This window comes from Polistes dominula, unplaced genomic scaffold (genome assembly GCF_049000335.1).
Source record: "Polistes dominula isolate Pdom_NZ unplaced genomic scaffold, Pdom_raw_medaka contig_22, whole genome shotgun sequence".
Classification (NCBI taxonomy): domain Eukaryota; kingdom Metazoa; phylum Arthropoda; class Insecta; order Hymenoptera; family Vespidae; genus Polistes; species Polistes dominula.
The window spans coordinates 3844831-3857440 of record NW_028300966.1 but is presented as its reverse complement, the minus strand read 5'-3'; the positions used below and the strand labels follow the sequence as shown (position 1 = coordinate 3857440).

The 12610-nt window shown below is 30.8% G+C and overlaps 1 protein-coding gene across 1 annotated transcript; it reads right to left on the bottom strand.

Moving 5' to 3' along the window:
- Positions 1-7717: 7717 nt before the first annotated feature.
- On the bottom strand, positions 7718-12404 carry LOC107063830 (uncharacterized). The gene is made up of 3 exons (XM_015315949.2): positions 12131-12404; positions 8503-8634; positions 7718-8425 (listed from the first exon to the last, which is right to left on the bottom strand). Exons 1-3 carry the CDS (start codon positions 12237-12239, stop codon positions 8361-8363), a joined length of 306 nt encoding a protein of 101 aa, XP_015171435.2. The 5' UTR covers positions 12240-12404; the 3' UTR covers positions 7718-8360.
- Positions 12405-12610: the final 206 nt, after the last annotated feature.

Sequence of the window (12610 nt, the reverse complement as noted above, 5' to 3'; positions counted from 1 at the left end):
GAAAAGTTTGAATACCCAAATAAACCAAATGACAAACAAAAAGTGCAACAAGAACAGAACTTAAGTAACATAGATGATTTTCTATTGAAAATGAATACATCCTAGAATAATTTCAATATATGCATATATGGAAATTACAAGTTACGAATATTTTATATTTAATAAATTTTAATGTACCTAAAATATGGTATAATAAAAATAAATATATAATATAATATTAGATGGTACCTGTAGAAAAAAATCTGATATTAGATGCTACCTGTAGAAAAAAAGAAGATACATAAAAAATAACTATCATACATATGTATACGATGCTAGAAAGAATAAAATAAAAAGAATTATAAAATACTTTAGTTATTTTTGCAAGTAATTATTTTATATTACCCTTTACTATAATTATAGTTCTCTTCTTATCTGCTTCCTATTATTCTTGGATGGAATATTGCATCGTCTTTATAATTCATCCTGTGAATAAAAAAGTAATAAATAAATTAAAATACAACCTGTTTACCATAACTCAGTCCTCTTTTGGTCCATAACCCTCTCCTCTTGAATACTTTACTATTATGGGAAACCTAGAAAAAGTATAGAAGAAAAAGAAAGAATTAGGGAAGGAGTGATAGTTGGTGGAGGTGAAATTCTAGGTAAAGGACTTGATTTTTCCTAATTATTGGAGGTAGGAAAAAATCATGGCTCGCGTAGGGCAGGGTCGCATCCCTGAAGTAGACCTTTCTTTGCGGAAAAACCAAAGAAAGAATTTACCCGCTACCCATAGAAAAAAGAAACTGGAAACGAGCTTGAAAAAGAAAAAGAAAAGATTATTTTGGAGGTCTGAAAAGATGCAATGAATGCATCGAAGGGCAAGTTCCCGATGAAAAACCCAATACACTTATGAGTGCATTAGAATTAATCATATCCTGAAACAAAATAAAATGAAAATTATGTTCCTAATACTTAGAAAAAAAAGATATATTAAACAATATTATACAATAATTAGTTTCTATGAATGAAATGAAGAATGAAAAGTGTGTGAACTTGTGGGGTAATAGGAAATTAAAAAATGATATAATATTAAAGTGAGGGGGAATTCTGAATGGGATTGTACTCTATAAAATATAATTTTTCAAATAATCGATTTATTTTTAGCAATAAAAATCTCTGGTAGAGTTGGTGTGGTAATTCCAACGATGTTCACCTATGACAGAAAGAAAACTATATTAATTACTTTTATTCTTAAAAAATTAATAACACCATAAATTATTGACGAGAAAAATAATAAAACAATAAAATATGAAATGACCAACGAGCTATTTGCAAAAATTCAACCATGCTGTTGAATTTGCAAATAACTCATTGAGTCCATAGTTGCCCTCTTGAGCCACAATTAAGTGGGGGCCTTTTCGGCATTTTGCCTCTTCTTTCTTGATGCCTACTGTCGGACATTCCCTACGTGCGAACATGAAAAGAATCATTGACCAAAAACGTCAATCGTTCCCACAAAATATTCTCATAATTTAACATGTTACAACGATCAATGATATAGAATCAGAATCGTCCCTGATTCTAAATTATAAAATGGAAAAAACTTGACCTAACCAACCCTAACACAACCCTGAAAATAAAAATGTGATTAGTAAACATCCAGAGCTTTTTTTACATAGAAAATAATTATTACTTTTTGGTCGAGAGATATCTCATCGTCGAAAGGAATATTATAAACTATGTAAAATATCGATTCAATTCTAATACCATGCCGTTGTAATATGCCAGATTATGTTCCTACAATTTTGAAACGACTTCAAGACATATTCACCCAATTACTCTCAACTACTTATAACACTAATATAAATGAAATACATTTCATATTACAATATCTATGAAATATTTTCATTTATTTTTCTATCATACATACCATTTTGCAAAATAATTCCAATGTTCGTTATAACTCTGTTAAATAATTATTACAAAATAAATTCGCTTTTACCGTTAGCTATCCTAGCTCGTGGACAATCAATGAACTTAGAGTTCGTCGACTGTGCACATGTTATACGACGAGCACATTTAATCGAATTTCCGAGCAGTTAATTAAGCTAATCCATGACACTTCGCACTATTACTATCAAATAATAAAAACGAATTGAAAAAAAAAAATAATACTAAAAATGCAATACATTTCTTTGCAATATTTTTATTTAATTTAAATTGAGTTATATCAAATATTTAAAAAACAAAATCGCGATAGTGCGAAGTGTTAAACCTGTAATACTTAAAACTAAGTATCAAATTCATCAAAGGCTTTGCGGATTTGATTCGTCTGTATCTCGTTCGAGATAAAATCGAAATAGAAATTAATTTTTTAAATGGTTGCAAATACCTTTGAATCATGATACATATTAAAAATGATAGAAATGTCACAAAATAAATTTACTAAGTAAGCATTATATAATAAAAAAGATATAATTTTGTGACAATGCTGTTTAAAAATCCGGAGATGGGACTTGCACTTTCAAAGTGCAAGTTAACCATGTGCTTTTCCGGGGTCTTACCTACTTAAAAAAGTTTCACATTCACTCAGATAAAAACACATGCATACCCACCCACTCACTCCACGGTTCTCACACACTCCACCAGGGTGCAAAAGCCTACACTAGAGAGCATGCCCCAGGGCACCTTCGACACCCTAGTTCAACCGCGTATTTCTAACCTTATATTCTATAAGGTTACGTACCAGTTCCTGTAATCGTATGCCAAGACTAGTGATTTTTGCAAATAAAACTACTGCAAAAATATAAGTATACTCTAGTATATATGTATACTAGTTATATACGTGTATGTTTCTACAAATAAATGTGGGTGACTCTACTATACAAAACGATTATTAAAAAAAAAAAAAAATTCGAATCGTATGCGTGACTCTATGAGTTATTTTTTTTTTAATAACTTTTCAAAAATGCGCGGTATTACGTATCGCGAACGATGTATAATGCTACTACCTACTACGCACACACAGATGCAATGTACACCGTGCAATCTCCTTTGACTAAGTTGGCTGTTCTAATTAAAGAACTGGGCTTTTTTAGCCGCCACTTAATTGCCAGAGTTTATCAGTCGCGAAAGGATTTTGTCTTCTTGCTCATTTATTTATAATATCGAAGTATCGATATATCGTAATAAATCGCGATTATATAAACTATATACGAAGCAATGCATGTAAGATATTTATTACATGCTTTATTAGTACGAAATCGAGTAAATTAATACTCAATTTCACCACTACTAAAACGCGAATCAAACACGTAATAAAAAATAAAAGTGCATTTAATTTATTTGCACTGTTAATTAAAATGAATTTAACCGAAAAGACAAGAAGACTTATCCTAAATTAATAAAACATACATGCAATGAAATATACGGTTTCATGAGTCATTCTAAAAAAAGAAATAATCCTTTTTTGGAATAAACTCATGTGCTCGTCAATAATTTCTTTTGTAAAAATTACAACCAGTAGCTCGTGCCAATTCGCATCTTTCATCTTCGTCATAATTAGGTACTGGAGGGACTTTAAATTTTTTGACTCACTCGTTACTAATGTTATATAACATAGATGTGACATTTTATTAGAATAAAATGTCATATATATGATATAGGAATAATGGCATTAGAAGTTCTGCGGTGGCTCCAAAACATTCCTACTTCGTAGCAAATAGTCCAGTTGCATCCCTCGTCCACCAGGTTCATCGGAGATGCACTTTCATTGCACTCACTCACTCACTCGCGTGACTCTAATAACGCATTAAACGAATATAAGAAACTATAGATGAGTTTCTTATCGCGAAACCGAAATTTTTCTTATACTGCGAACAACACAATATTAAACTATATTAAAATACATTAAACCTATATTAAACTACATTAAACCTATATAAAGCTATATTAAACCTATATAAAGCTATATTAAACCTATATTAAACTACATTAAACCTTTTTTGTACTACATTAAACCTTTATTAAACTACTTTAAACCTATTAGGACCTTGAATAAGTTCTCGCTGTTTCATCAAAGATGGCAATAGCAGTACTCCGTGCTTGAAATTTCGAACGGTTACGCACTTGAAAAAAAGTACTGTATCTAACCTGAAATTTCAGTGTATGATAGTTCACTTTAGTGTAAACAAAGTAATTTTTTATTAGTTTTGAAAATGTCTACTTTTGTGCCAACTAAAGTGTATTTGCGGGGAATTTTATTGCACTACTTTATTCAAAAGAAATCGGCAGCTGAAGCACATAGAATTCTTGTTGAGACTTATGGTGACTATGTTCTGTCGGATACGACATGCAGAGACTGGTTTCGACGCTTCAAAAATAATGATTTTGAACTTGAGGATAAAGAACGTTCTGGCGCACCAAAAAAATTTCAAGACAGAGAATTGGAGGAATTACTCGATGAAGACCGATCTCAGACGCTAGCAGAACTTGGAAAAACATTACAAGTTGAAAAGTCCACTGTTTCAAAACGTTTAAAAATGTTAGGAATGATCCAGAAGCAAGGACATTGGGTGCCATATGAATTGAAGCCAAGAGACATCGTACGGCGTTTTGTCACGAGTGAACTACTGCTTCAACGGCAGAAAAGAAAAGGTTTTTTGCACCGTATCGTGACTGGCGATGAAAAATTGATACACTATGATAATTCAAAGAGTAGAAAATCATGGGGTAAGCCTGGCCATGCATCAACAACGTCCGCAAAACCAAATATCCATGGCTCGAAGCTTCTTCTCTGTATTTGGTGGGAGCAGCAGGGTGTAATTTACTATGAGCTGCTCAAACCGAATGAGACTATCACGGGGGATCGCTATCGACTTCAATTGATGCGTTTGAGTCGAGCCCTAAAAGAAAAACGGCCGCTATACGGAAGAGACACGACACAGTGATTTTGTTACTTGACAACGCCCGGCCTCATGTTGCAAAACCAGTGAAAACCTACCTTGAAACGCTTCGATGGGAAGCTCTACCCCACCCGCAGTATTCACTTGACATAGTCTCTTCCGATTTTCACCTATTCCGTTCGATGGCACATGGCTTAGCTGACCAGCGTTTTCATTCTTACGAAGAAGTTAAAAAATGGGTCGATGGTAGGATACCCATCCTGAAGTCATCAATCAAGACTAAAAGTAAGTATGTTTTACTATCAAACATTTCTATGATAATTTCAATAGGTTTTTATTACGACAATGACATTATTTGTTCTTTTTCTTTTTATTTTTCAGAAGATCATTGCAATCGTACATATAGGTAATGAAGTCGATATTTCGATATTTTAAATAAATGAGCAAGAAGACAAACCATTCGCGACGGATAGACTTTGGCAGTTAAGTGGCGGCTCAAAGCCCAGTTCTTTAATTAGAACAGCCGACTTAATGAAAGGAGTCGTCCGAGGATTTGATAATAATAATTTTGAATTAAATATATTAATTAAATATATTAAAAAATATTTAAAGTCATTATTTATGAAGTAACTTGTAGAGTCCTTAGTCACTTAAATGAATTTTTATACAAATGTATTTATGTATTTTTGTCTTAATCATATTTTTTAGATCAGGATTTTCAGCTTCTAATATACTAATCTTCCGTTTCTCCACCCCATACTTTCTGCGTTCTCATCTATGCGAGTGTCCAGGTGTTACACGTATAGGTGAGAAACAGTTTACATGGGTTATAGTTTTTAAGTTTTCCTTTGGCGGCTGTCATTGGCTAATGATTGCACGGTGTGCAATGTGCACGGTGTGCACCTGTTTGTGCGTAGTAGGTGGTGCATTGTACATCGTTCGTGATACGTAATACCGCGCATTTTTGAAAAGTTATTAAAAAAAAAATAACTCATAGAGTCACGCATACGATTCGAATTTTTTTTTTTTTTAATAATCGTTTTGCATAGTAGAGTCACCCACATTTATTTGTAGAAACATACACGTATATAACTAGTATGCATATATACTAGAGTATACTTATATTTTTGCAGTAGTTTTATTTGCAAAAATCACTAGTCTTGGCATACGATTACAGGAACTGGTACGTAACCTTATAGAATATAAGGTTAGAAATACGCGGTTGAACTAGGGTGTCGAAGGTGCCCTGGGGCATGCTCTCTAGTTTAGGCTTTTGCACCCTTGTGGTATGTGTGAGAACCGTGGAGTGAGTGGGTGGGTATGTATGTTTTTTCTTAAAACTGGTAAAAATATGGATAATAGGCAGGCAGGCAGGTAGCATACTTCTCTGAATGAATGTGAAAACTTTAATTTTAAGTAGGTAGGATCCAGGGAAAGCATTAGACTTCTTGCTTCCACTCCGGAGTGGAAATTCCGCCTCCTGGTTTATACAGAATTGTTACAAAATTTGATCATCTCATTCTATTATGCTTGATTTGTTAATTTATATTGTAACTATTCTGTGATCTTTATTATGTATCATGATTCAAAGATATTTACAACCATTTGAAAAATTCATTTCTACTTCGATTTTATCTCGAACGAGATAAAGTCGAATCATATTCGCAAATTCTTTGATGCATTTGATACTTAGTTTTAAGTATTTCGGGATTAGCAATATGCACTAACGCGATTTCGTTCTACAGCTAGAAATATTTGATATAACTAAATATAAAGAATTAATGAAATGAAGGTATTGCTAGAAAATGCATTACATTTATTTCAGTTCGATTTTATTACTCGACGTTAAAAGTGCGAAGTGTTATTAGGTCATCGAGGGAAATTATAATATGCATGGACATTCGATTAAATGTTCTCATGTATGGTCAATGAACTCTAAGTTCATTGATGGTCCACGAGTTAGAAAAGTGAACGCGAAATGTAAATTAATTTTGTAATAATTGAGAATTAGAATAATAAAAAAATACGAGTTCATTTGAAAAATTAGTATAAAAGATCTTATTTTGCTTGCAAGTAGGAAATGTCCAAATGCAGTTTTCATGGAATAAAGAAAGAAGAGGCTTAATGCCGAAGAGACCCCCACTTAATTATGGCTCAAGAGGGCAACTACAGGCTATTGAGTGATTTTCAAAGGTTCAACAGCAAGTTCGAACTTTTAGAGAATAACTCTTTAGTCATATTTTATATTTTATTGTAATTTTTTTTTGCTCGTCATTTATTTGTTAATGTTATTGTAAAGTGTAGATTATTAAAATAGTTTTCTTTTTGTTAAAGGTGATCATCGATGGATTTAATGTCGATTTTTTTAGAATGAAACTTTTTTTAAATACAAATTTTTTTTATTTTCATATGCATTTCTGGAGGCAGACAAAAGGGTATTTAAATTTGTTTTTAAGAGATAGCGCTGGAATCATAGATAATAATTCATGCGAAGTTACTCTTCTGTATTTTAAAAATAAAAACAATATATTTAAACAAATTTTATTTCTTATCTTATTAACATTATTTTTGTTTTTAAATGCAAATTTCTCAAGGAAAATTAGGATGATTTCATATTTAATGAATTAGGTAAATAAATCTTAAAACTAACCAATTAGTAATATTAAAGATTTATTTATTAAAAAACAAAAACAATCATATTTGTTATAAATATGAACATACAAAAATAGAAATAATTGTTCTTTTTTGTTTTAACTCTGAGAAAACTGTGGATATTTTATAACATTATAATATATGTATATATATATATATATATATATATATATATATATATATATATTATTTTTTATTAAATTTACCTATAGCTTATAAATTAAAAGGTTCTCAATTTTAAACACGGTATCTTGTTTGTATTATATAAATATTTATAGATTATGATACTAAGTACTTTATGTTAAAGCTACTTCAAATCTTATTTCTTTTGATTTATTTGCAATATTATTTTTGATATAATAAACAAATATTTTAGATAAAAACTTAGAGTATTTGATTTTTACATAAATAAAAGCATATAATTCGTACTCTTTTACATCCATGTACACTAAATTACATACATATACAAAATCTATTTGATTGAATATGGAATATATTTAATATCATATTTACAAGGATTTAAAAGAGATAATGTGCTTTTATTTATTTCCTGTTTTTAATAAGTAAATCTATAAATCATTAACACAGATTCTATTTTGATTTTGAATAATATAAGTATATAACAGACATAATAATTTTTTTTATCGTGTCATATATAATCCATTAGTATATACATATATAATAAAATATTAATCAAAGTAAAATTAGTTATAAAGAAATGTTGAGATAAATTAATTTTTGGTGTGAAGCATTTAATCCTTATGTTAGAGATTATGCGGAATTAAAATATTAAGCTTCCTAAATTATTTAAGATATTTATCTTCACAAATCATTTATATTTATCATACGAATTGATCCATTTAAATTTTTTTCTTGACTTTTTTTAACTGAAAATAAAAAAATATTTTAATAAAAACTCATTTAAAGAATATAAAATTAATTATTTATTTAAATAACTAGTTACTCGTGATTAATTTAACGGTGCCATCCGGTTTGAACGAAGATTGAGCTTTTTTATCCTTGGATATAAAACCTAATCCATATTCAACCTTATAAACTGGTATAGGGATCACGGTAGAAGACACGGGTATCATTACTGAAACAAATCATTATTACATATATCAATTAATAAACAAATGAAACGTAACTATCGATAGGTGTAAATAAAAAAATTTGTTAAATAAATACTTCACAAATCGTTAAGTTCGATTCGAAATTTGTTCGATACGTGATGAACATGATGGATCTTGTTAGGTGTATTGCATCTGTGTTTATAATCAACGCATAATAAAGGGATAATTTATACAAAGCTGTTAGTCGTCGTTGATCTCCATGAACTGCGGATGTTATTTCAAGATTTACAAGTAACTAAAAATATTTTACATATACATCGATCCATATAATAATAGTAATATACGTATTTTAATCATATTATAATATTTCACACACACACACACACACACACACACAGATTATGTACATATTATATGCTTTATTAAATCCATACAGATTATATTTTTATCATTTTAGATTATAATACAAATATAAAATTTAAATAAAATATTGCAATAAATATAATATAAAAAATATATTAAATATAAAATTATAATATAATGTATTATATAATAAACAATATTTGAATACTACTCCCAGAAAACTAGGATACAGACAAGTTCAATTTTACGTTATCGGTTTTTTTTACAAATATCCGAACTATGTTATAACCGACGAAGCAATTTCCTTTTTACTAGAAAAATCCCACGAAGACGGTATTAACTTTCGAAGTACTAAGAATCTCTTATTGTCTAACGTCTTTCTATTCCGACTTTATTAAAACACGTCAAACAATTGTAAGTCTTTCTAATAAAAAGTTCTTCTTTCTCATACACTCTCTCTCTCTCTCTCTCTTTCTCTTTTTCATTTGATTCACTTTTGTAGTTACAACGAAAAAGATCAAAGTTTCTAACTAAACATTCGAAACTTTAACAATTTAAGCTTTAAGGGATTAATATTGTTAGTTGACGTAATACTTGCACTTTGTGACAGAGCACATTTGATTACTAAAGGTGATGCATCATGCTCTTTCTCTCTTCCTCTCTCTTTCTCTCTCTCTTCCTTTCTCTTTCTCTCTCTCACACTTTCCACATATCTAATCAGATCTCTCCTTCCCCTTTTCCATGTCCTCATTCCACAGTAGTAACCAAGGACGAGCTATCGACTTCCTTCTGTCGTCTTAAAGCTCTTCTACGTAGGTGGATGCCTCTAAATTCAATACTTTCGTCTCCGGTAACAAGAGATATTTTATTACAAGCATCGATTCACCGAGATCACTTTTCTGCCTTGAATACCAAGGAAAAAGATATATATTATATATATAAAAATATATAGTAGATTGATAGGGAAAGTTGTTGCATATGGATTACGATAGAATTAAATAGTATACGAGATACTATTGAATTAACATAAAAGAGATATAGATCGCGAGTATATTAAATTTTGAAGTTTTAGGTAAATAAGTTTAGACCGGTCAAACGACATTTTATTACTGAAATACTGAATATCTCTTATATGAATATTAAACGCAATGTTACGTAGCTTTTATCGAGATTTTTTGAGATTTAATATGTCTACATATTTACATAAATGTATACCATGTGTATGTGTGTATGTATATATGTATGTGTATATAAATATATTTTCTTTTTAAAGCTTGTACCAACACAAACAAAAATTAATGTCACATCACTTTCTATGTAGTTTTATGTCATAAGTTTACATAGTGAGTTCGTTCGACGTTTGACTCTTCAGCCATGTCGCGATTATCCCTGACGTGTTAAAAACATATACACACACACGCGTGTTGAGAGGTGTGATATAAAAGAAGTCGCATCGTCAAAATGAAAAAATGATGAAGAGAGAAAGAGAGAGAGATTGTGAGAGGAAGGGTGTTAAAATATATATGTATGTTTATTGTGTGTAGATAAATATATATGTACATCCACATACACACACACACACATACATACATATATATTGAGAGCATACATATAAATGTTATAAAACAGTCTCGTCTAGCTAGGTTTGGGTTAGACCACGAGTCTCAATTAGACTCGGGACTTTGGAGAGTTTGCTGTAGTGTCCGTTGGTGGTGGTCTCTCACTTTGGTTTCACGAGAAATGCAGACGCATTTCGAGATTAGCCGGGTATATCCCCGTGAATGCGGTGAACACGTGTATTAACGTTTAGCAAGTGGAAAGGGTCTACCAGTGGTAATGGTGCTCGTATTGTTAATGTTAGTATTAGTATTGATGTTAGTATATTGATGTATTAGTATTGATGTTGATGTTGATGTTGGTGTTGGTTTCGGTGTCAGTGCCAGTACTGATACTGCTGGTTCATACTAACGATCGTAAACGTAGAGAAACACGCGTTAATCGTGACTGGGTGCCGCAGAAATCAAGAATACAATCTAACCCGGGATCACGGCCTCTTTATAATCCTCACCCACGCGTTTCAAACTGACGTCATCGTTCCGTTATTCTCTCACCTGTCAATGATCGCCTTTTATTGAGAATGTTGTCTATTTTGAAATTATAAAAAAAAAAAAATCTCCGCTTCGTTGTATTTTCCATACGAACCAACGTTTGTGATTGGTCCATATTTAATCGATATTTAAAAATTTATTTTTTCATTTTTTTTTTATAAATAATTAACGAAGTTCATTCTGGAAACAGGTGCAACGAACGTTATGTATATACTTCAGTTAAGCTCGCTGTCCATCATTATTGGTGATTAATAACACCAATAAGGGGTATAACATGACATAGGATTTAACATGACACTGACTGACGTTCCGTGATGTACTGTTAAACGAGAAAGAGAAAAAAAAGAGAGAGAAAGGTAGAGGTAGAGGTATAATAAAAAATACAACGACACTTATTATACGCTAATTAATTTCTACGAGGATTAAGGTGAAAGTTTTTCTTTTTTACGGTAAACTTTTTCTTTTTATAAAAAGAAAGAGAAAGAGTTTGAAGATGAGAGTTGTCAAGACCTATTTCGATTCGAAAGAGTAATATAAACATTTGTTTTTCTTATCTTATCTCTTTTTTTTTATTTATTTTCAATGTTTTGTGTCCATGATTCTCAGTGAAATATGGGACATGCGATATTTCGTTCTCCTATTTTTAAACAACTACCGGCCCGTAAAAGAAACGTCTCCTTCTCGTTAACAGAAAATATATTTTATTCAGTTTATTAAAATAAAAAAAAAAAATGAATAACACGGGCAAAATAATACTTCTCGTCATTTTTTTTCTTCAGAACGAAATATTACATGTTTCAATGATGATATCACAGGAATATCGTGTTAGTATTATGCGAAAAATGTAAGAATATATTACCGTGTTGTCAAATTTACATTTCAAATGTAACTTCGAATCAACTTGAAGCAAATAATATTTATCATACCACATACATCTTAAACTTCGACGATTCGTAAGGAAAAAAATAAAAGAAAAGAAAGTTAATATGTGAAAAAATTCGTGTCCTAATTTCTTAATTATATTATCGTACAATCAAACTTTGTTTACCTGGTTCAAAAACGTTGTCCTGATTTCTCTTGTAAATTGTTGGCTTCGCATGAGTGATTACGATCATTAACAGGCAAATTGTAACAATCGTTCTTATTATCTTCCACATTGTTATTCTTCTTAAAAGATTCTCGTTATTTTTCAATTAATTTCCCTTTGAAAGTTTATATTATTCCAAGTTGACACTGTGAACATCGAGGAAAAGTCTCTCGCGATCGTCAAGTTTGCTATGCTGCGATGTTTGGATCGGCACTAACCGGGAACACTAGTAAAGAAGTGAAAACACTTGGCCGCGAGTGGGGAAAGTCGAGAAGAACGCAAACTCGCGAAATCGTTTGAAGAATAATATCCACGAGGATATTATCGGTGTTCCTCTTGATGAAAGATCGAACTCATCTTCTTTCTTTACTTTAAAACATTACCTTATTTATTAGTATCTTAACTAGTACGTTTATTTCTTAATGAGCAATAGAGTGATCG